Genomic DNA, 25,287 nt, shown 5'->3' with positions numbered 1-25,287 from the left:
CCTCATCTCCACCCCCACCTTCCCACCCACTAACACAGCCCCCTTCATCCATCCCTCCATCCACCCATCAGTCTCTTCTTCATATCATCTCTCCCCTCCCGTGTCACCGTTTCATCAGACGTCACTTTGGCATCACAAGGCGAATGTTTTTTTTAGTTTTTGCGTCAAGCTCTGGTGGATTTGGTTATTTCACCTCACGAATGCACACAGTCTGAGGTTTGTTTTGTACTTGTCTCACAGGGATGGGATGCAGCGGTGGTGTGGGAGGATGCACGACAAACATTCACTCTTTGTCTCATTATTTGGGGAAGATGTGCTCAAACATATCTTTTTTTTTTCTTTTGCGAATGATGTGTCTTTTCAAAGCAACAGGTGATTGTCTAGACTAACAAACCAAATCAATGTCAGCTAAAGACACGAGTCATAGTGATAAGTCCAGTTATTAATATCTGGAAAAAGTAGAAAAAACTTCTGCATTAAAAATGATCCTGGACATAGACTTTATATATTATTGATAATCTCAAATAAAGTCGTCCTTTTGAAATATGCTTTTATTTGAGAGGTCTCACCACAAGGTCCATTTAGTGGCTATTCTGGAACTTTTGATTATATTGTGTGATCTTCATCAGCAGATGGAGTTTGTCCAGTTGTCACAAAATTTTAGATGCTCACATTTAGACTTTTTAGCGCTTTAAAGACTCTTCTTCCATGTTGGCTTGAGCTGGGTTTAAAAAAGCAGTTTAAAAAAATATAATCGTCATTGTAGTTCCTTTTTTATCATTCAATTTCAAATCCACTAGATATTGAATATGCATAATTTAAACAGATCCGCTCTTTGCACCACAGGTGAGGATCACTCCCTTACAGCAAATAAAGATAAGAGAAATGTGAACAGCTCCTTAATAAAAACCCAAAGAAATAAAAGTAAAAACGGTCGTCCATTAAATTCTGGCTTTACCCCTGAATCATTTGCTGGTGTGGCAGTTATTATGTTATGGCTTTCTCATACCAATATTCTGAAGTTACTACGGAGTCCCACAAGGATCTACATTAGATCCTTTCCTCTTATTTTTTGTGACATTTAATAATATTTCAGCAACATATCTGATGTGTATTTATAGTTAAGAGATGAAGGTTATGCAATGTCTTTAAACAGGGATTTCCCATTTAAAGTTCACCACATATTCTAGTAGTCTGTTTCAGGTGCTATTTTATGGTTTGGACTTCAAATGAAAAAAAAATTATCACATAAATGTTATAAATTAAATATTATTAGCATTCCTGTCTGCAGTAAACTTTTCCAGTACATAATTAAAGTAATTTATTGTTTATGACTGATGTGTAAATGACTGATTTTTGGCTTTGTAGGGCCACACATAATTAACTATGCTTGGCTACACATTTCAGTAATTATGATGATCTCTAATTGGCTTTCATTACTAAACACAAAACAAGAGTAATCTGGCATCTTAAACGTTGATGCCTTGAAGTGCAATCATATAAAAAGGTAACTGAAAAACACGGTATGTATAATGTGGTACACTATCAAAAAGATCCACTTTGATTTAAAACCACAAAGTGAGTCTAGCACTTGTCCATATTCACACTAATTGGTCCCCACAGAGAATTATATCCCTTTAATATACAGTAGAGTAAATATCAAGTTGGAACGGCTTCAAAACCCCTCAGTGAGACTGGAGTTGAAGCAGAATGCATTCCTCTCATGTCTGAATTTTCATCTTTGTCATTTGTATCCAGCAGGGAGAGCCAGTTAGTAAACATCCCAAGAGGTCTCATGTTCCTCTGCATGTCCTGCACTGCAGCTCAGGGTTTTACATTTTGCTTCCTCGTTGCACTTTTAGAAATATTTGTAGATAAACGAAACCAATGTGCAGAACTGTACATGTTTACTGCTCTGCATGGAATGACAAATATTCTGTAAATTCTGACATCCATTTTTTTTTATATAATATTTGTGCATATGGTAGTTTTGTGGACATTTAATTTGTTTTAATTTTTTTTATACTTTATTTTTTCCTTTTTTCAAGGCTGTTTTCATATATGCAATCCACTGTTTGTATTTACAACAGTCTATAAACCAACTTTTAAAGTAGATGAGCTTTACAGACAAACCCATCAAGTACACTAAAGAAAACAACCTCAACATTCAAAACCAAAACAAAACCAAGAAAAGAAATAACACTATTAATAATGACAAAAAGAAAAAGTAGAGTTAAAAAAACAACAAAAAAAAAACACACATAACAAAAAAAAATAACAAAAATACGAGAGTAATAATAAATGAAATCAACAAATAAGTTAATTGAAATACATTTTATTTTTAAATGGGTTGTGTCCAACATGTGCATCATATTCCTGATGGGATTTCTGCACTTTCTGGTATCATAATTTCATATCCTCTCTTATGAACTTTCCTCTTAATAATGAGTTTAATCTGACTTTGTTTTAATCCCCAGTGTTAAATATTTGTAGATAAATGAAACCAATGTGCAGAACTGTGCACGTTTACTGCTCTGCATTTAATAATTTGTTATTCTGTATATTCTATTATCTATTTTTTGTAATAATATTTGTGCATATGGAAGTTTTGGGGACATTTTTAGTTTTAAATAAGCCTAGTCCAAAATGTGCATCATATTCATATCCATTCATCATGTTTCTGCACTTTCTGGTATCATAATGTCATATCCTCTCTTATGAACTTTTCACTTGATGAGTTTAATCTAACTTTTTGTTTTATTCCCCAGTGTTTTGCTGTTTTCACTTTACAATGTGACTTTGATTACTTTCTCTTGTATTTTTCCTCGGTGGTATTTTCTCAGGTTGTTACTGCAGGTGGAGTGGAAGGGAACAGCCAATAAATGTCACAGTATAGTGTGGGAAACACCTCCCTCTGCTCTCGGATGGGTTGGACAGAGTAGCAGCAGTCTGAACACCCTTCAACTTCTCAAACACTCCACAAAGTGCTCGTCGTCCTGCCATGCTGGGACTGTAAGGCTTTTTTATCGGATTGCTGCTGCTGGTCTGTTGTTTCCTTCGTGCTCCTGAGTCATGGCTCCGTTTGGAAAAAACTTCCTGAAAGCTCGACAGAAAAACAGGTAATTTGATGATGAGTGAGAGAGCTTCTCTGTTTCTGGACTGGAAACCTGTTGAGTGTGTTTCTGTTCGGTCATTGAGGAGAAGCTCTGTTACTGTGGAGGAGGGAGGATTATGAGTGAGCTGCACGAGGAGGCTAAACTATTGAAGCAGTTTGTTTTTTATATCCAAGTTAAAGTAAATACACAGCAACATGGTGATAAAGTGGGACATAAAATACACCTTAATGTGAGACAAATGCACAATTAAACACTGTTAACAACCACATAACACCATATAAACTTCCTAGGAATATTAGGTTATAGCTTTTTTGTTTTGGGATTTTTTGTTTTGGTCAGGGTTATTAATAACCATCTAACACAATTGTTGTTTTAAAGGGAGGCACCCCAGGTGAATAAGGTAGAAAATACATATTACCATGAGACTTCCCCAGTTGTTCACTTACATTAAGATATTTATTTTTTGTCTTACAAGTTTTCTGAAAATGTGTGTTTGAATATGCAAATGATGCATTATCTTATTATATTAAAACATAAATCTGAACTTTGGATAAAGCCAAGTTCAAAATTCTTGTTTCATTTTGTTGACACATTAGAGTCAGCCATGTTTTTTAGGAATATAATGTTCTATAAATCAGGCTATGAATGATATATGAACAAACCCCTCTGTAAAAACCTTCAGAATATACTGTAGATAGGAATAAAACTGGAAAGTTTGGTGGTTGTTCGTGCTACTGAAGTGGAGATTTCTGATTCAGAGTCTGAGAAAAAAAACTCAATTTTACAATATGGATTGTAAAATCCCACACATTTTACAAGACACTACAGGTGAAAAGGGTAAAACATGTTAACTAACAGATATCGCCATGAAACTTCCACTTGATTACTTACATTAAGACAATTATGTGTTGTATTACAAGTTTTCTGAAATTCTATGTTTAAATATGCAAATGAGGCATTATCTATTGCTAACTTTAGGTGAATTTAGGAGAAATCTACGGACGCAAAGTAGTAAAAATAAATACCTAAATGTGTATTTTGGATGTTTTCTTTCCACTTGTCTGAAAGAAGACATGTTATGGCAGCAAAATAGCCCCAAATCTCTAAATTCACCAGTGCATGAAAGACCATGTCTCCCCTTAAACCAACACCAAGCAGCGTTAAGAAGCCCATTATGCATGTGTGTTGCCATCATAAGGGTAATATGTGGTAGTTGTGGGAGTATTTAAGGCAGGGGGATGTAACTTTCACCCCTTTTTTAATGCATATAGTTAAATTTTTCCACATAACGTGACATTCTCACCTAATGAAGCTGCTGTAAGAAGTTGTGAGTTATTATGGAAAGTTTGAGCCCTTTAATAGAGGTTCTCGGTCCTGTCAAAGGACACTGTGTTTTTACATCAACTTATAAGAGCTTTCACCTTCTCTTGCTCTGTAATTACTACAAAGATGTTATTTTTAATACGTGTTTCATCTGGGACACCAGAGTCAAAGTCGAGAGAGATCCTCTCATCAACACTCGTATAATTTGCTTCAGCAATTTCCTTGAGTGGCTATATAGTCTCGGCCTTTTGATGTGCCCCTGGCTGCAGCTGGGATCTCAACCTCTGCTTCTCAAAAGGTGGGAAAATTAGATTCACCGAGCCACAAGCTGTCCTCCGTTATTGGTGCACAAATTCTATTAGGACTGTTGACTGCAGACTTTTGTTGTGCAGAGTTGGTAAACAGAGTTTCTCTTTCGGAGTATTTAGGTCATGATCCAATCCCTCGCCGGGTGCAGACAGGATTCGTATTGCCAAGACCGGGATCAGGGAGGTTTTTAATTGTGGGCAAGGAGCTGTTTTCATTAGCTTTACTCATTAAGACTCATTCACCACCAAACTCAGCGGGAAAGGCTTTGGATTAAGTTCAGAAATAAAAACAGGCTTTTATAATAAATGACTGTAAAAAAAACTCTTTGACAGTGGCACCCGCAGCAGAATGGATGTATTTTCACATCACGCAGAGCTTTGATAACTTCAAACAGTCTGACTGAGGCTGTCTCCAGTGGGTGTCTTATTTTTTATGTTGTGTAGTAATTACCATTGCGGCACCTATAATTACCTCAAGTGTTTGGATCTGTAGATGTGTCAAACGCCTGATTTCTCGAGACCCGCTTTGACTCGCTCTGCGAAAAAAGAGTGACGAGATGAAGCTGATGTGGAGTTGAAACATCAGAACTTTGACGAACTCTCGAAATCAATGTTAATTACAGCTGACAACGTTCGTTTTAGCACTCTTCGTCATCACGAACCGGCACGTACAGGCCTCAAAGGGTTTGAAATGGTTGCCAGCCACTGACATGTGTGACCAAAGCAATGCAGCAGCGTGACAGCATTGTGCACGGGACCAATTAGCCGCTGAAATCGTTTGGTTAACACAAATTAGCAGGCCAAAGCAGACGATAAAAAAAATTATAGCAAATTGTGTTGAAAGAGGGTAAGCCGTTTTATTTTCACTGAGCTTATTTGGTGATTCACGGAGCTGCTGGGGGGGAAGAGGAATAAGAGGGGGTGGGCGGTGTCACAGAGGAAGGGAAGGGAAGGGCGTGTTGTGTCTCTGCTCACAGATGCCTATCGGAGTGGGAGTCATCCCACAGATCAACATATTCAGATAGAGAAGTGATGTTATTTCCTCGCTGATCCCTCATCCTCTTTCAGATAAGAGAGAGGAAGCATCTCCTGTCCTGTATCTGCTACATGCTCTGTGTACATTTCTACTATTATACAAACCAGACACAGAAAATACCTTCCCCATCCTATATATTTATACTGTACATCTATGTTTTTGTGAGTGGTATGCTGGCCTTCTGTGGCTTCATGACCAGCAGGTCAGATGAATTTTTTTTCAAACTTGATGGGTAAACTCAGAGCTGTGTGGTGGCCGGTCTGCTTTAATTATTTTGGGAAATGTCTGAATGTTTACTATATGGAAACACTGCAAAGGTCATGTGTCTGTAATTTGATGCAGGCTGTTCTCATACACCGGTTGGAGCTAAACCTATGGAAAGTAATGCACTGTAATTCAAGTACAGTATACAGTATATCGCCCAGGAGACTAGTGTTCATACCCCATGTGAAACCAGAAGTCAACGTTGACTTATTAGTCACTTAACTTCCGTGCGTATGTTACACCACTACCACCACGATCTTTTCCTAAAATGAACCAAGTAGTCACCAGTAGTAGTAGTCACACCGGTAGTGCCATCCCTGCACTGGCTACCTGTCAAATACAGGATTGATTTTAAGGTTCTTTTATTTGTTTTTAAAGCCATACAGTACATTGGATGGCACTCCAACTCGAGGCCTCTAAGGGTGCTTTCACAAGTCGGTTTGGCTAGTCCTAATCAGAGTTAAATTGATACTTTTGGTTCATTTTCTATTTAGTTTGGGTCGGTTTCACAGTGCACAAAGTGGTCAAAGCAGACCACTTTGTACACTGTGAAACTGAACTGATTTTAAAGCGTTGGTCCACCCAAACCTCAAATAGTTAAACAACTTTCTTATTTCTTTTGAATAAATTAGATCCATGAACACTCCCAGTGAGGTCTGTGGATTATCCAGACAGAGTAACAAAGACATTGTCTAGAGAGAGATGCAACTCTGGCGTTGTGCCTCTATGGATGGCGATGGCAGTCGGTCGGTCCACTACTTCAGTCCAGTCTAAAATATCTCAAAAACTGTTGGATGGATGCCATAAAACAACGTTGGTGATCCACTGACTTTTCCTGTAGTAGTGAGATGTCTCGCTGTCAGCTATTGGATGGATTGTCATGAAATTTGGTACAAACGTTCATGCATATAGCTATCATAAGGTCAACATATTGTTTATGACTACATTCCTGCAAAACTGATTTCATTCCCATCAGCCTCAGCTGCACTTTGTGTTTATTGCTCATTCGCAAATGTAACCATATGCTATAATGCTAAAACATGCACTAATGTGCCTATAAAGCCCAGCCTCACAGAGCTGCTAGTATGGCTTGTTTAAATGTAATTTTTCATTGCTGTAAGCATCACAAACCATTCTCATTCATTGTCAGTAGAGCAGCTCCATTCTTTATACCCTATGACATCACCAGTTTGAGACTACCTTCTCCGGTTTCTGACTTTGAGAGAGAGTAGCTTATGTTCACAAATATTGATTGAGCTTTCCTAGGCCATGGAAATAACATGTTGGAACTCTTAATTTAGGCGGTGTTCTTCTTTAATAGAGTTCCCAGCAGGAATGATTTACAGTTTGTATCAGGCTTACAGTGCTGATGTTTTTCAGTTGTAACCTATAATTTCATCGCCACCTGACTAATCAAAACGTTCATTCCATTGATGGAAAGTCAGAATATGTTGGCAGTAATGGCTACAGGATATATATGCTGATATGCGTTCACAGCTTTGTTCTGTTGGAACTATCTGCATCACCATTGATCTGAGAGAAAACACGCTGAGACACTGCAAAGCTGTAATTCTGTCATTTGTTATGACTAGTTCGAACCACCAGCGTGCAGTCCTTTGTGGAAACTTGTAGCTCGCAAATTTATTACACAGAGGCAATTGTTCATATCTACAAGGCTGTCATTATGAGTATTACAATGAAGAGAGCCGTGCCACCGCGGTGGAGCTGTAACGTAATCGTCCCACGCACAAACTTGTGCTGAAAATTCATATAATTTAAAATGTGGTTTCCTCCCGCATGTCTGATGTCTCAGCGGGTTTTCTCAGCTTGTAGTTCAAATGGAGGTCAAGCAGGTCTGCTCAGGTTTCTTGGGTTCACTCAAGTGTGACATGTTGAGGTCTAACCCGTCCTGTGTTATCCTTTTCACAGTATCCATCCTTTATACAACTTTATGTTTGAATATTTCTATTCATCATCATACGTCCTAATTCTATTGGCACGTTTCCAATCAGAGGTTCAGCTTCGTCATTTATCGCCCCAAAGCTGTGACCTATGAGGGTCACCCTAATTTGTTGCGTCTGGAACCACAGATTAATCCCAAACTATGAATATCAAATGGCAGCCAAAGTGACAGCCCATATTATGAACGTATTAGCTGCGATGAAATCAGTCCAGTGGAGCGTGCAGTATTTATGTTTGTCCTGGCAGGGAGTGGTTGACTCAAGAGGGTTAGGGGTTTTTGGCACTCCCAGACTGATACCATCAGTCTCATCCAAATGTTTGCCTTCAGAAAATGATACAGTTTTGTAGTCTTAAAGAATCTGACTTTCAACCTACAAACAGCTCAAAAGTGAAAAATATTCCAGTATTTCTTTTGAAATCCAAACTCAGAACATTTTTTTTCTACGAGTTCTACATTTAATTAGTCTTAATGGCAGATAAAGTATGTGAATGATTGCTCCGTTAAGGAGATGGCGAGGCTTAGAGAAACATATAGTACACTACAGCTTGTCTTTTCTTGATTGATGTGTGTCTCAGCCTATCACAGTCAGCTGCTGCTGTTGTTGTCGCTCCCTCCTCCTACAGATACAACTAGGCCTAAACTTCCAGAAAAAGCTGAATCTATTTGTGGCAGGGCTGGGCGATATGGAGAATATTAAATATCACAATATGTTTAACCAGATAGCTTGATAACGATATTGTGACTATATTGTAGGATTGACCATTGGTGCTGTTACAAAAGATTTACGCAATGAGATTTTTGTGGATGTGGATATAATAACTAAGTGGGTAAAGGCAAATAATAGAACAACTAGAGCAATCTGGTAAGTTCAGAAAATTACATCACTTTACTGTAATACAGCCTTTAAAACCAGGAAAAGACAACACTTATGCCATATTATCCAAAATCTATTATGATATCTAGTCCCGTATCACAATATCGATATAATATTGATATATTTCCCAGCCCTAATTTGTGGTGTCACAGGTGCTAGTGTGCGTCCATGTTTTTATACACACACAAAAACTGAGCTTAGAAAGCCAAAATATTCTCATTGGTTGACTTTGACTGTGCTACGGTTTAGTAGCCAATTTAAAAAGTCAACAAGTAAGTCAGACCTAAGCCATGTTATGAAGCCACCTCAAAAACATAGCTTTTCCTTTTAATTTCAGACAACCCAAATTAACCTATAGCAACATTGGTAAGATAGTTAGCTTGCTGATAATCCAATATCATGAAAGTCATGGTCATGAATGAATGAAATATGAATGTTATATTCCTTTTTTGATGCCATTTAAGTTTCAGATCAGCCTCTGACGTACGCTTCATTTTTAACACTTTAGCTCGACGTGAAAAGTTTTGTTCCAGACCTCGATTTGTAGATTTGTCAACACTTTCTTCACATTAGCGTGGAGTTTGAAAACAGACCACAGTGACCGGTCTACAATCCATTTTTCCCCTTCCTCCCTCTGTCCATTGAACTGTGGTGGCAGGATGTTGTGTGAGCGTTGGTGATTGTGGCCCAGGACAAATACAGGTGTTTCCCCGCCTCGCTGTACCCTCTTCCTGCACAGCTGAGGGCTTGGGTCACCCTCTCTGAAATATCCAATTGTCTGTACGGCGTGTTTATTCACCTGTATGTTCAGATAGACACATGTTTGTCACATGTTTAGGCCAGTGTTTGAACTCCGTACTTCGCAAGGTATTTAAAGATGTTTAGTACAGTTATGCTGAACTGTTCATGTTCTGTCTTCCCTCCCTTCCTTTCCTTTTACCTCTTCTATTCTTTCATCTATTCTTTCATCCATCCTTCCATAGCGGTTCTCGAACTTTTTTGCGCCTCAAGACGAAGCCATTTCTACTTCTGACCCAGCCTTCCAGTTGTGGAGAGGTTTTCAGATCATTTTTTGTGTGTGTGAACGCAGCCTCTAAATGTTGCATATCGCTCAAAATGGTGCTAAATTTAAAGATTTAAATATCACTGTGCAGTTTAATCTATCACAATTCACCATAATTTATTAGATGATCATTTTAGTATTAAAAATCTTAATTTTCTTTACTGTAATGCAACTAATAACTTCAGCTGTTAAGTACATGAGGTGGACTAAAAAGTACAATATGGTACTCTATGTCCCTCTAAATGGAGTACAAATATGAAGAAGCATAAAATGAAAAGAATGATGTACCTCAAAACTCTACTTGCGTAACATGCAGTTGTGTCTTATCAGCATAAGTACATTTACTTGTGTCCATAATTTGGGAGCAGTTCCACCTGATTTTACCTCATAACCTCGTCAGATTGTTTAATTTCACACGTTTTGAAGAGGTAAAACTATCCAGTATTTCACATAAAGTATTTCTCCTCTTTTTCTTCTTTCCTGACCCCTCACTTTATTTTGTGACCTCTTTAGGGGGTTTAGCTCCACAGGTTGGGAATCCAAACCATGAGCTCAGAAATTCCTGACACTTTACAGCTTATAATATGCAATATTTGTTGTGACAAACAAATAATGTGTTGCAGAGTTGTTGTATTAGATTGCATGATATTGTACAGGTGTGGCCTTTTATTTTGTCCACCCACTATTTTCTTTCCTGAGCCGCGGTAGCGTTCGCAGTGTTTCCAGAGTAGGTGGCAGTCTGAAACTCTGAGGTCAAAGTCGCCGTGGTCGTTGTCTTTGATTGCCGGAGGCACGCTGGATTTGTTTGGCTTGCGCATAGCTCAGGTATTTGCTTTGCCTCGCTCGTCTCCAAGGGTCTCCATAACCATTAACCAGCCCTGTTGCATTGTTGCGTACGTATCGCATTCCTGAGACCTTATTCACCGCTAGTTTACACAATGCTCCGGTTGTGTGTTTTCATGCCGTGTGGGAACCAAAACACTGCGGTATCTGACTGTAAAATCAGCAGATAATGCAGCGTTTAAGTTGTCCTGTTTGAATAATTCTTCATCTCACTTCTTTGTGTTGGCGTGCAGGCAGGGAATATCTGTATCATCTTCAGAGGATGTGTATTCTTGTCGACCCTCCCTCGTGACGACCGGTGGTTAATGTGGGCTGCAGTCAGCTAAGGTTATCTCCTCAGATAAAGACCCAGCAGCTACATGATGCAAGGTTCAGATCTGAAACCAACATGCTGAGGCGAAGAACAACACCTAACGTCTGATATCCAGGCTGAACACCTATAGCATTTGATTTTGATCAAAAAGTTTTTACATTTTTTGTAAATGTTTTGTAGATAAGGCCCTAGTCCTTGGATTAGGGCTGTCAGAATGAACACGATAATAACGTGTTAACGCAATATCGCTTTAACACCACTAATTTCTTTAACGCATTAACACAATCAATTTTCAGAGACTGTAGCGGGCTCAGTTTTAAAGCTAGAGTGAAAATACTGGCATCATATGAAACTAGAAAAACCTAAGGAATCCATTGGTCCATCCATGCCATATTAGCTTGTCGGGAAGAAGGCTAAATAACGCTCCAAACGTGGGCTAAATTTGTGAGGAAAAGCTGGCACGGCCATTTTTAAAGGGGTCCCTTGACCTCTGACCTTAAGATATGTAAATGAAAATGGGTTCTATGGGTACCCACGAGTCTCCCCTTTACAGACATGCCCACTTTATGATAATCACATGCAGTTTGGGGCAAGTCATAGTCAAGTCAGCACACTGACACACTGACAGCTGTTGTTGCCTGTTGGGCTGCAGTTTGCCATGTTATGATTTGAGCATATTTTGTATGCTAAATGCAGTACCTGTGAGGGTTTCTGGACAATATTTGTCATTGTTTTGTGTTGTTAATTGATTTCCAATCATAAATATATACATACATTTGCATAAAGCAAGCATATTTGTCCACTCCCATGTTGACAAGAGTATTAAATACTTGACAAATCTCCCTTTAAGGTTCATTTTGAACAGAATTTTGAACAACAAATTTAAATATTTAAACCGATTGACAGCCCTACCTTGGATGCAACTCTCTCTTTATTTTTTAACTGAAATGCAAACTGAAAGGATGCTTAAAAGGAAAAAAAGTTGGTAAAACAATTTTTGTCTCGTGATTTCAATCCAGTTAATGTCAGATAAAGTGTCTTGCTGAGCTACAGCTAAACTCCCTCACTTATGTCTCTTCTGTAGGCTGTAAATGAAACTTGACATGAACCAGAATTACAAGTGCATCACTCTGATTTATTACTGTTAGCAGTTTAAAGTGTTGCCCGTTTGATTTTTCGAGTTGAAGGAATGTTGCTCTGCAGTATTGCAACAGTTCCCTGTTAGAGGAGGAGCTCCAGTTTCTGTCTCTTAGTGATATTATATAAACACTCATTCTCTGGTAGCAGGATTTACCTTTAAATATGAGTAATTCCCTAGCTAAAGTACACCAGAGTCAACCCAATTAATCACATGAAATGCAGAATACTGCAAACATTTCTTTCATATAAATAATAACATGATACATCATTCTTTTTCTCAAAATCAAATTGAAAAGTCTGGCAATGTTATCTACTTATTTGATTACTTGTTCATGTTGTGGATGTCTGCGTTGCCAGTTCCTATCATTTAATGACTGGATATTAGGTCCTGGATATTACCGGTGGTCCATTAAGCATGTAAAAAATTGATATCCTCGGCCCATCAGAGGTCAATTTTTGAGCAAGTTTTACGGTCCAGACGTAAAGGTAATGAGGGCCTCGGGGTTAAATAGCTCAGAACTGAACCATTAAGTGATCATCTGTGATGAGTAAGATGATGAGTAACAGTCTAATAGAATCAAGCCAGGGAGCATCAAATGAGTGAATGTAGTTTTCTGCTCATTGACCCTAATGGAAAACCATCAACATGGATCTATTTAAGAAACTATAGAATAGTGAAAGGAGATCTCTAAAGCACGAGTAGGACAGCATGTGAGTAGTGTGCTTCAGACTGCAGCTCTGTAACTGATGATGTAAAACTTATTTTTATAAACTTGGTTGTTTAAAAAAAAACTAATCATTGACCAAATATGGTTATAGTTAACTTTTTAATTGGAGCGTCGCAGTGGCCCACGTCTTTAAGACACATGACCATGTAATCTCCACATCCGTGGTTCAACTCTGACAGAGGACCTTTGTTGCGTGTCATTCCGCCCACCTATCCCCTCATCACCTCTCTATAGTAAATTGCAAAGTAACGTTTATTTTTTACAATTAACACTTGAAATGATGAAGGCACTTGCAAATGACAAGATAGTACAAAATATAAACCATACTTTGGTGTTTAAGTAAAGAAAGGTAAACACGACTGAGGATGCGTTCCAACTTGCATAGTTTTCTTTTTACTTTTAGTACTGTACATAATGAAGCTGCCCTTTCAAAGTACATACCGTTGCATGCAATAATGCATACAATTGGGGCATACTACTTCATCATAACATTGTGCCCTTTGTCAGGCTGTCATCTCTCTGTGTTCTCTGGGCGGCTCAGTCGATGTGACGTATCTTCTGCCGCGCAGAGGATTGTGGGTTAGAAAAGCCAGAAAAACATGCTGACTTGCATACTGCTAAATGCAACCTGATGCTGTGTGACATCCTGGTATTTTTGGCACAGCCTACTGCATTTGACATACTATGTATGGGGACATACTAAATCTTTATTCTGTCATACTAAATTGTAGAGAAGTATGGGTATTGGAATGTGTCTACACACACACTAATGCCTCAGGGAGATTGTACTTGTGACTAAATGTTAATGTCAGCATGCTTACGACGACTATGCAAACATGCTGATGTTTTTCGCAGGTTTAATGTTCACCTTAATTTAGCTTGTTGGGGGTGCTAATATTTGCTAATTAGCACAAAATACAGTTGAGGCTGATGGGAACGTCATTAGTTTTTCCAGGTTTTTGGTCCCAAACCAAATTACTGAGCAAATAGGAATGTTGAGCTGATGATGACGCTAGGTGAGAAGTCAGAGGATCACCAAAGTTATTCCAATTCGTTCAAAGGAGAACATAAATGTTTGCGCCAGATGTCATGACAACCCATCCAATAGTTTGTCCAAGACATTTCACTGAAAGACACAAATGTCAACCTTGTGGTGGCACTAGAGGTGAAATCGGCATTACCAAAGTCAGTGGGGCTTTATCCATCAATTTGTGCACAAAATTTCAAGGGAATCCATCCAATAGTTGTTAGATGCGTCAGTCTGGACCAAAGTGGTGGACCAACTGACTGTCAGACCAACGTTACCATTCCTGGAGCCACGTTGCTAGCGTGACTAAAAATACCCAAAGAAATATACCTTAAAAAAGCAATTTAAAAACTTTTTTATTGTTTGTCTGCACACAAGTTGATGACTTCTGTGTGTAGTTTATATGTGTTGAGTTTAAGGGGTTAAGACTTCCAAATGTTTCATTCCAAAGCCACAATTGCTGTATAAGCTTTGTTTTTCTGTCTCTTTATAGGACAAAAGATGCCGAGCCTGTGGAAGGAAAGGAGATCCAGGTTACGGTCTGTAACGAGGACAAGGTTGTCTGTGGAGTAACGAAGCACACAACGTGTGTAGATATGATTCATGCGTTACTGGAAGATCACAAGTCAGTCCCGGAGAGCAAGCGGCTGCTGCACGGGGAGCCCAAAGACTTCTGTCTCGTTGAGCGGTGGAAGGGGTTTGAGAGAGCGTTGCCTCCTCTCACCAGAATCCTGAGACTCTGGCATGCCTGGGGGGACCAGAGACCCTTCATCCAGTTTACTCTGGTCAAAACCAGCGATTTTGTGCCTCAGAACTTCCAGAGAGGTGGAAAGTCCAAGGGGGCCAAGCCAAAGCGATGGGAGCACGGTCAGCCCCTGCCGGTGGAGAGGCAAAAGCGAATGGTGAAGAAAGCCTTCCGGAAGCTGGAAAAGCTTCACAAGGAGAGCAAGAGCACCCTGGGCGTTGACGAGGTCGACCGGATGGTACTGCTTATACTAAACCAGGACCAAACCATCCGGGAGCAGATCCAGCGCATGAGGGAGGTGGATTTAGACATCGAGCAGTTTGAGCTGCAAGTGCAGAAGGAAGCCGAGTCTGAGAGTTCCTTGGCTCAGGCTTGCGGTCAGGGTTTGGAGGCGCACAGCGGCGAGCAGCTGCAGGAGTACCTGTACACCAGCGATGGAGTCGAACAGCTTGAGCTGCAGGTTCAGAATCACCTGGAACTCATCCTCCAGCTGTCCCGGGACATAGACGCTGAGCTGAGGAGGGCCAACTTCCCTCAGAGCCAGTATGAGGACGGTGAACAGGAAGGAGCCGCGGCTGCTTCCTGGATCCCCTCGGAGACAGACGAATCGTTCTACGCCGCTGAACTCAAGAGGCTGCAGGATGAAGTGAAACACAGCCTCTTCACCGGCATGTCCCTCCACAACCAAACTGCGGAAATAGACAAGCAGCTGAAGTGCTATGACGCTACGCTGGTCTCCAAGGATCAGGAGTGCTGGCAGCTGGCTGCCCAGCTGAGCTCATTGCAAATAGGGGACGGAGGAGAAGAGGAGAAGTCCGGCGTTGTCCCTCTGAAAAGTGAGACTCAGTGCAGCGTCTCACAGACGGTGAAACTCAAACACAGCCTGTCCCCTCTAGATGTTACAGACACAGACTCAGACACTGGGATTAGTTCCACACACAGTCAGGACTCACTGTCACCGTGTCTCGACTTCCCTCCCCCGCTGGACACAGACGTTTGAACAAACCTAGTTGACCCTGCAATTTATCGTCCTGTGTGCACTATAGCCCCAGTTTGTGCCTGTCATGTGTTGTCATTACATAGCTAAAAGTGGAAAATGAAATCCCTGCCGATCTTTTAACTGGAGTTGAAGCAATTAGTTTATTGACAGAAAATAATCAGCAATTATCATGATGATAAATAACTTATTTCAGTCATTTTTTTTAAGCAAACATGCCATCATTTGGTTTCAGCTTATCAAATGTGAGGTTTTGCTGCTTTTCTTTGTCATTAACGATAGTAAATATATTTTGGTTTTAGACAAAAATGGGCATATTTTCTGAAATTTAATAGAAAAAAAGGTTAATCCATTAGAAAATAATCAATAATCAATCAATAATGACAGTAATTGGTTTCGCAGTTTTTAAGGTATTTCCTCAAACAAAAACAGAGATGGTAGCTGGAAGTGAATTGTACGAAATTTAAAAAATATATATATATATATATTATCAGGTGATTATCAGGTAGCCACAATGTTATTTCCATTATTTTTCTTTTTTCATATATTTTTCTTTTGTTGTAAAAACAGGTTTAAAATCATTTTTGTTCAGTGAACAAGATTTGTTTTATCCAGATGGGCCGAAGAACATTGTAGGATTCTGGAAAATCCCTTCAAAAGCAGCTGCACGCTTTGTTAAATAACTTCCTGGCTATCTGAACGGCTAACGGATGCTCAGGTCTGTGACTCAAATGTAACGAGAATAGATTCAAGGTTATTTATTTGTCAGTTGTCAATTCCTGCAAGCAGTCATTGGCAATGAAAATCTTTGTTCTCAGATTCCTTTAACAATTCCTAAAATATGTATAAGGGGAAATCACACTAGTGAATGTAAAAGCAAAATGATAATCTAAGGCATAAAATAGTGCAGTTAAAATATATTAATTTTAACAGAATACATGCAAGGCACAAAACTGGAGCTAAGTTTGCACCAACTACAGTCCATCTCTGTGTAGGACGACTTTTAAGAGTACATTTTTGCACCTAAAGAAGCAAAGACTTTCCTCAGCACAACCACGTCTAAGGTGCACCAGGCTTAATTACTTTTTTTTGTTTAATTTCTTAATAATGGCGAATGTATGCTTCCTTCCCTTCTTTAAGTTGTCAAACTATTTATGAAGCTGCACCTCTTTGTACACATATATAAGTCTATTAACAATGTTTTATATTAAAACACATAGGTAATTGTTTTGGATGTAGAATTTAAGATTTGTTAAAAATTTAACATTCCTCTTGGCTACACTGTAAATATACTACTGTAACACTGTAAATGATTGTTTCTTATGACACAGGCACACTTTGTAATTTGATAAAATAACAGAAAATATTTATTTAACATGTAATTGTATTTTTACAGATGAGATTTTATTATGACTGTTTCCCCTTCTGAGGCAATAATCTCCATCTGCATCATATTCAGGGCCAAAGCAACACAAATATCTGGATTATATCTGTGTAAATCATGACTAAAAAAATAAATGATAAAGTCAAAATGTACATTTCAACTTTCATAATAAACACTAATACTGTAAATGTCACAAAGAGTTGTTGGTGCGAGGCTTTGATGATTTCATGTTGAATGCGGTCTAGCAACAGTGCTGCTGTACTGGAAGGTGTTAATGGCAAAAAAAACACAAAGAGAAAAACAAGTCGAGGTGCCAAATTTAATAGATTCCTCAAAGCTCTGAGTCACCAGAGAGAAATGACACAGCCAGCGCCGAGCGGAGCCCCCTTCCCGTCACTGCAGCATATAATCAGACAAGATGGTCGCCATGCAGGCAAGCACAAACAGCAGCGAGCACTCTCCTCTTGTCAAGGTACTGCTGACAGACTAACACTTTGTACTCGGGGCAGCGCGGGGCTGGAGAAGCAGAGGATATCTATTTCACACACTAATTGCTTAACCCCCCCGCCCCCTCTCCTCTCCTCGTCCTCCTTCACCGCTTCGAGCCACTAAGTAACTCCACCAAGCATGAAAGGCCAGAGATCTTACAATGTGAACAATCTTGCACCGGTGCCTCTCACTTGTTGATGGAACAGGGGTTTATTACGGTACTTGTAGCATGTTTCACCAACAGGTATACGCACCAAGCTGGACACTTTGTAGACATTTATATTCTAATGCAAATCAGACCCGGGTTGAGTTGGGGGGGAATTTTAAAAAGGAAAGGAATGTTGAATGACTTGAGTCTGTTGTTGAAGGGAGGCTTGTAAAACCAGACACACTCGGTTCACCTCATTATTTTATTGACAGACATGTCGAGGCACCTGCCGTTCTCAAATGGCATACATGGCCTATATAATGAAATGCACCGATGAAGGACCTCCCTGAACTTTCTCATATTAGTTGCTGTTAAAGCACCAAAAGAAGTTTAACAAAGCCCGGGGTATGTGTATATATCCAATCCTTGGCAGATTGTAAAAGCCTCAGATTACAGAGACTTTGAAATAGTGTGGGCCTTTAAATTAAAACTTTTTTTTTTAACATACTTTCATTCTTGCCAACCTTGCGACCTCAAAAAAAGGGAGGATTTCAAAACCTTTTCTGGGTCCTACCCTAGAAAAAAATGTAGTTTCAGAGTTTTCCTGCATTCTTGTGATTTTTCAGAATGAAAATTAAAAAAAATAATAAGTGCACTGTAACAGCATTTTTATGCTAATTAGGCCTACTTTTAATTTAATTTTAATTCTCAGGAAAGAAAATTGAATAATTTACTCCTCTGGGGTGAACTTGTGTGAATCACTGGCATAGACAATTTTTCAGTTATAATTTATTCATTATTATTATTTTTGACCTGCTTCAGTTTTTCTTTTTCTCTTAGTAGTTCTCTCCATCTTTCACTCACTCAAGGCCCTTTAAGACGCAACGCGACAACGGGAAGCAACATTTGGTGTAGCTCTATTGTCGTCACGCTGTACAGTGCCAGAAACAGGTTGAGATGATGAAAAGGAAAAAAAGGTGCAAAAACTTGCCATAAATCAGGGACCAGGGAGGAAACCGAGAGAGAGCTGGGAGTGAAAATGGGAGTCTCTCGTTAAACTATCCATACTTTGTCCCCAAATAATATTTGGTATTTGCATTACTTTTTTCCTACCCTCATAAACTGGTGGTCCCCTTGCTGCAGTGTGACTTCACTTCCTGTTTGCAGGGAGGCTGCAGGTAATATTTACCTCTTCTCTCTCCCGCTGATCAGCAATTCAAAGACTTGCCAACTTGCAAGTGTGTTTGCTGACAACAGTAATTACACTGACCAAAATGGCAATTAGGCTGACTGCAAACCTGTCTGTGTTCAGCCCTCCCAGTTACGATGACTGGCCAGCTCGAGTAAACCATCATTTGTTATCAGCTGCGATTCCAGTGCTGACGATGAAAAGTTGACATTTTAAAGGGGGACATATCCTGCTCATTTTCAGGTTCATATTTGTGTTTAGAGTTTCTACTAGAAGATGTTTACATGCTTTAATGTTCAAAAAACAATATTTTTCTCATGCTTGTCTGTCTGAATATACCTGTATTCACCCTCTGTCTGAAACGCTCCGTTTTAGCGCCTGTCTCTTTCAGACCCCCTCCGGAAAAAGCCCAGTCTGCTCTGATTTGCTAGCGAGAAAAAACATAGTGCAGGTAGTTCTCAAGCTGTGGGCGATATATTATAACATATAAGGGGAGCCAAATCTGAATGGCTTGTTGAATCACATATTTTCTGATCTAGGCAGTCCATAAAAAACTGACTAGGTCATCTTATTTCACAGTTTGAGGGTTGGTATGCACTCCGGATACCCAAATGTATGAGCACAAGCACTGGAAAATTAGTTTTTCATATGTCCCCTTTAAACAGTATATGTATATACAGCCAGAAAAATATTTATAAATATGTTACAGACTGATCACAGCATATGGAACACATACGGTATTGCTCATCTCAAAAGGGAATGATAAATTTGGCTTTCACTGTATTATTTTCTCAACCTGTACTGCACTCCTATCTTTTTTCACAGACCTTTGTATTTGTAACAGCGTGTTTGATCTTGTTGGGAAGCTTTCACCACAAGAGAAAAACAAGACCTAATTGTCAATTAACACATTTCAGCAGCCTTTATTTAGCACCATCTTGCACTATTTGGATTTATCAGCATTGAAAAGTAAAAATATTTTGTCCATCTTAGAACACACTAAATTAAACCATACAATCGGATGTAATAGGCTACAATTAGAGCTACCAATCTATGTCATTTTATGTCTCTTTTTATGGATATACTTATCATCAAAAGTCTTGGTAGGGCAATTGATGAAGGAAAAAAGCTTCATTCTTTATTTTATTCCTCTACCTTCACTTGACAAAAGCATATTTAAAAGGTTGGATTTGTCAGCATTTAGCGTTGAGGTTGCAGATTCCAACCAACTGAAACTTCTCCAATGTGCTAAGTGTGTACGAGAACTACGGTGGCCGATGCGAAAACATGGAAACACTAAAATGCGAAAGGCCCAATGCCTTTTGCATTTTAGTGTTTCCATGTTTTCGCCAGGATTTGGTTTGTTCGTTCTGGGTTACTGTAGAAACACGGCAGCCGGTTCCGTGAAGAGGAACAGCTCCCTATGTAGATATAATATCAAATTATGTAGATATAATCACATTTGAAAGTTGATTAGTGATTAGTGAAGAAAGATCCGACATTTGAAACACTTTTAGGATACATAATATCTGCATGACATTGCAGTGGAGTCAGGCGGTTCCTCAAGAAGCAGGCAAAAACATCCTTTTTGTCTTCACACGTTCTGTTTTTCAAGAGAGCCATACGTCATGTTGTGCATGTGCCAAAAATCCTGCACTGCATCTGTTCCCACAACACACCTGACAGTAAACTTCATTTGATTATGTGTGATTATTTTATGATTATGCCGAAAGCAAATATCAATCTTTCCAATCGTTGTTGCCTCAATTCATCAATTGTGACCTTCATCTCCTCCACATTTACTAAAATGCGGCACTGAATTTGTTGACAGTGAGTTGAGGGTGAAATGGGACCAAAAAAAGCATTAAGTGACATTAAGTGAAGTTCATGCAGTGGCCCTGCAGCGGTCCCGTCAGCCAATCTCAGTCACATTTGTGTTTAACTTGGACGAATCAGGACTTGTCAAAGTACTTCAAGGGCATTGAGTTTAATTGCCTCAATCAAAAACAAATCTGGAGTGCCATCCCGTCCAAAACGCATGAATCATTTGATAAAAGAGCCCAAGGAGTAATAAACTGTCGCTGCTGCCAGCAAGCGACAGGAGAGCAAACAGGAAGAGTGAGAGTGGGTGTGTTTAGGTGTGATGGTGGGAAACCTGCTGGCTGCTGCTTTAAAGACGGGAAGTTTCAGCAACATGATCTGGGTTTTGTGGTTTCTTACATTATTATACATAATATTATGTGTTCGCCAATTCAAATGAAGTGCTTTCTATGCACACACTTCAAATGCTCGCTCTTTCATCTCCACACCACCTCCCTCCCTGCAAACACATTTTGATTTTGGCATGGATGTTTCCTCTTTATTAGCGCTGCTGTCCTCGCGGAGGCTGTTTGCTTTTCTACAGGTGTTCTCTGATGCTCCTCTGTCACACAGCCTGTCATTACAACACGGTGGAGACACTCGTCGCCGCTCAGACAGACAGACGGACGAAGACAGAGACAGACGGGAAAGATGATGGCGGTCTGTTCAGACAGAGAGAGGCAGGAACAAAACAAGATAAGATACTTGTGCACCAACTGGAGTTTGAAGTTGTTTTAATATAAATATATAAAATCACTAGTTTCAGACAAAGCTGAACTACAGGTAGAAATAATATGAATGGAGGAATTAAACCTAAATGGGCAAAGCCAAGCAGAGACACGGTTTCTCTGGCTGAAGAACTGCATATTAATATTATTAACTATATAAATGTCCAGTGAAGATTATAAGAGAATAAAGAGGAAGCCTTTATAATGAACAAAAAATGCATTTAAATGCTAATTTTGAATGGAACTTACTGTGATGGGGTTGTTTTTTAATATGACCAGTTGTACATTATGCTTATTACACTGCTTTGATGAATACTCGATTCTGATTGGTCAATCATGGCGTTCTACAGTCTGTTATTTCTTTATAGCAGACCGTTGCTATGTATAACAGACCGTTGCTATGGATGCAGTTCTGATGTCGGACCCAGGAAGACCATTTTTGTGTCAAACTATTGATTTTTTTAAGTAAGTAGTCGTGTAATAAGCGCGATAATGTACAGCTAGCGGGTCATTGTTGTGTAATAATCCCCGACAGGGCGCTGCGGACCCTGAAGCGAAGACCAGGTCACTGTACATTATCCCTTACCTGGCGTTCAGTTGTTATCTTGTGAGATTGCTGTTGTTACAGGCAACTGAGAACACAAATGATTGTTGTAGAGCATGACATTAGCAGACAATAAAGGTCCTTATAGAGATGTTGGTCTATGTTGTGAACCATCTTAAGAGCGATCATAAAACTTCCATCTTCAAAGTTGCAGATACCAGGACAGACAAAATTCCAATCGATGGCACCATCTCCTCGTGATAAACATGGACAACAAAAACTTTAAAGGAGTATTATTTATATTGATTAATGGGTACAAAATGATTTGTTTGAAATGATGGATGATAACACGTCTCCCTGCCTCTCCATCAAATTACACCTATGACTCATACAGTCAGCAGTCAGAGAGTCTTTAAGGGAAACGACAGTTTTACACAAATCTATTTCAGTTTATACGTCATAATGAGTCCAGGTCAGCCTGTGAAGATAAGTCACACACGTCTTGTGTGTTTCTAGAGGAGCTTTGAGAGGTTGGCGATCCCGTTAGAAATGTGTAAAGCCTTCACAGGAGGTGTGGAGTATGAAAGGCATGCGTAGGGTAATGGATCGAGTGGTTTTGAAGCTGGACCAATATTTGGGTTCTTTTTTTTTGTCCTTTTTCTGTTTGTCAAGCTTTATTCACCAATATTCAGTCAATCATCAGAGTATTCTCAACTAATTGCATGCCTTATCACATTAAAAAGCATCCTGTTTTAATTTACCGTTGTAATTCATTCAGCACAAAAAAGTAGCATGAACAAGAAGGAGGAAGGAAGGGGTAAATCTTGTCAGATAAAAGTGAGTAAAATGATTCACACTGCAGAACACATGACCTCTTTTAGGCTACATTTCCATGAAAAACTCAGGTACCCTCAAGTCCATTTCATACACAGCAGGCTGCATGAAGATGATGGTGTTGGATGGTAATTGAGCGTTGCCGTCCCTGGCGCTCTGATTAGCTACTTAAGTAAACATGGAATCCGTTTATGTCGCTTGACCTCTACACTCCTCAACACTTCCTCTGTGGTTCTCGCCATCATTCTCCAGTGTAGGCTTCCTGATTGGGCCTGTTTTCATGCTGTCTTTTCCACGGTGTGTAATCAGCTGGCGAGTCGTGACCTCGCCATGTTGACGAAGATGTTAAATTCACCGGGGGTCACAATCCACCACCTTTAAGAGGAGGAAGAACAACTGCTACATGCATATAGATTACACATGAAAGCTGTTGCTCGGGCACATTTCCATGACGTAAATTCTGGTGGAAATTGGATTTTTGTTCTCAATAAGGAACATAAAAAGAGCACCAAATGAATTCCTCTTATGAAAGCTGCTGTGAGGAGTCTACTCTAGTTTTCATCCAATTAGTGTTGGTTTGATATCAGAGCATCATTCGGTGATTTGAACTTGAAGGATCTGTGCAGTCAGGTTAGGTTAGCTAATATGATCACTGCAGTAAGTCTGGTCGATCTCCTGGACATATATATTTAAAAGCAGATCCTCAAAAAGGAAAATTAAATAATGGATTGCCTTTAAGATCATTTAATTAATTTCTTGCCTGACTAATCACTGACTGTTTTTAAGTATTTATGGCTGCATGGGTGTCTTTTGTTCTACTTTTGTAGGTGTCTGACTGGGTATCAAACCTCAATACATTTTTGCCCCAAATAAAATAATGCCCCATTGCATCAAATATCAGAAACTGCCGTGTATTGAAAAATGGCATTGAATGCTCAGATTTTTAATTTTGTCTGTTCATTTATCAAATAGTTCCAAATTTAAAGGATCAGTGTGTAGGATTTCAGGGTATAAAGGCAGACATTTAAGGTTTAAGGTTAGGCATTGAACTTCAATGGTTGAGGTTAGGATAGGTCTAGGAGAGTTTTTGCAAGTTTTTGCAGATCTCAGATCAGATTTTGCAGTTTGCAGGCTCCCTTTTAGACACGAACATAGGGAGCAGGTCCTCTTCACAGAGTCCGCCATGTTGCTGCGTCATGCTTCTACGGTAGCCCAGAACAGACAAACCAAACACTAGCTCTAGAGAGAATCTTCCGCATTTCTACACTCCCTGAAGGCCGCCATAGTTCTCCGACACGCTTGTGAAACTGCGATAACGTGAGCCGCAGAGTGCAAAGCCGTGGTACCGCCAGCTGCCGTCTGATTATTATGGTGAGGCGAACGTCATTATCGCGGTTTTGCCCTCAGCGGCTCACGTTACCACAGTCTTAGAAAGGGACGAATGTGCAGAGTGGTACTCAGTTGGTTGCAATCTGCAACCACACCACTAAATCTTATACACTGTACCTTTAAATCAAAATTGAGCTCGTTATGGTTTGCATTTAAATAAATTATCGTATTGACTGAAAAATGTTTTTGTAATAATGATTTTATTTCAACATTTGTCTCCAAACCAAATTTCCAAAAAGCCAAGTCAGAAAATAAAACATATTCAAAGTTATATAGCAGCAACTGAAGGCACAATGTTCAGAACAGCCTTACACCATGTTTTCATACAGTTTCAGCCCTGTTGGAGTTACACACATTCCTCTCCTGCACAACAACACAAGCATATAAAGACACTCTATTCATATTGTAGGAAATAAAACATCTGAACAGCAACTTGGCCATAAAAATGCTGCATGCGAGCATTGCTTGTCATAGCGACATTGAGATTTTTTTCTCTCTTAGCATCTCTCAGGGAGAGAGGAGACTTTGAAGAAAACAGCTCGGCACGCAGAAGGTTTGAAGTGGCAGACTACTGACGACCAGCATGCTCTGTGTTAGATCTGTCGTGCCTTTGATGGTGGGCAAGAGGCTCTCTTGTTTCCTGTGCCATGTCGAGGCTAGATGACAGCACTAATCTAGACGCACTTCCCCTCCAGAGCTGGCACTTTGAAGACCCCGGTCTGTTTGGGAGATTAATATGATTTGGGGCTAATTTCCTGGGAGGGGTCCTGTCGTTGTCGCAAACACACCCAGCAAATCTGCACACACTGTATCGTACTGTATACAAACTCGTGCACTAAGACAGCACACACACACAGGCAGTCCACAACAAGTAAACACACACACACACACACACACACCTTTTTACAACCCACAGCCGCTGTGTCTTTCACCGTGCGTTGCCATGGTAGCTGAAAGCACACTCAGCTCCTTGGCAGTTGTC

The 25,287-nt window shown here is 39.7% G+C and overlaps 1 protein-coding gene across 1 annotated transcript; it reads left to right on the top strand.

Annotated features, from left to right (window-relative positions):
* The first annotated feature begins 2,779 nt into the window (after positions 1–2,779).
* rassf9 (Ras association domain family member 9) lies at positions 2,780–17,459 on the top strand. Its single transcript, XM_037768751.1, has 2 exons — positions 2,780–3,119; positions 14,492–17,459. Exons 1-2 carry the CDS (start codon positions 3,073–3,075, stop codon positions 15,741–15,743), a joined length of 1,299 nt encoding a protein of 432 aa, XP_037624679.1. The 5' UTR covers positions 2,780–3,072; the 3' UTR covers positions 15,744–17,459.
* Positions 17,460–25,287: the final 7,828 nt, after the last annotated feature.

Source organism: Sebastes umbrosus, chromosome 4 (genome assembly GCF_015220745.1).
Source record: "Sebastes umbrosus isolate fSebUmb1 chromosome 4, fSebUmb1.pri, whole genome shotgun sequence".
In the NCBI taxonomy this organism is placed as follows: domain Eukaryota; kingdom Metazoa; phylum Chordata; class Actinopteri; order Perciformes; family Sebastidae; genus Sebastes; species Sebastes umbrosus.
The sequence above is the reverse complement of the archived record's forward strand: the minus strand, read 5'-3'. Positions and strand labels throughout refer to the sequence as shown.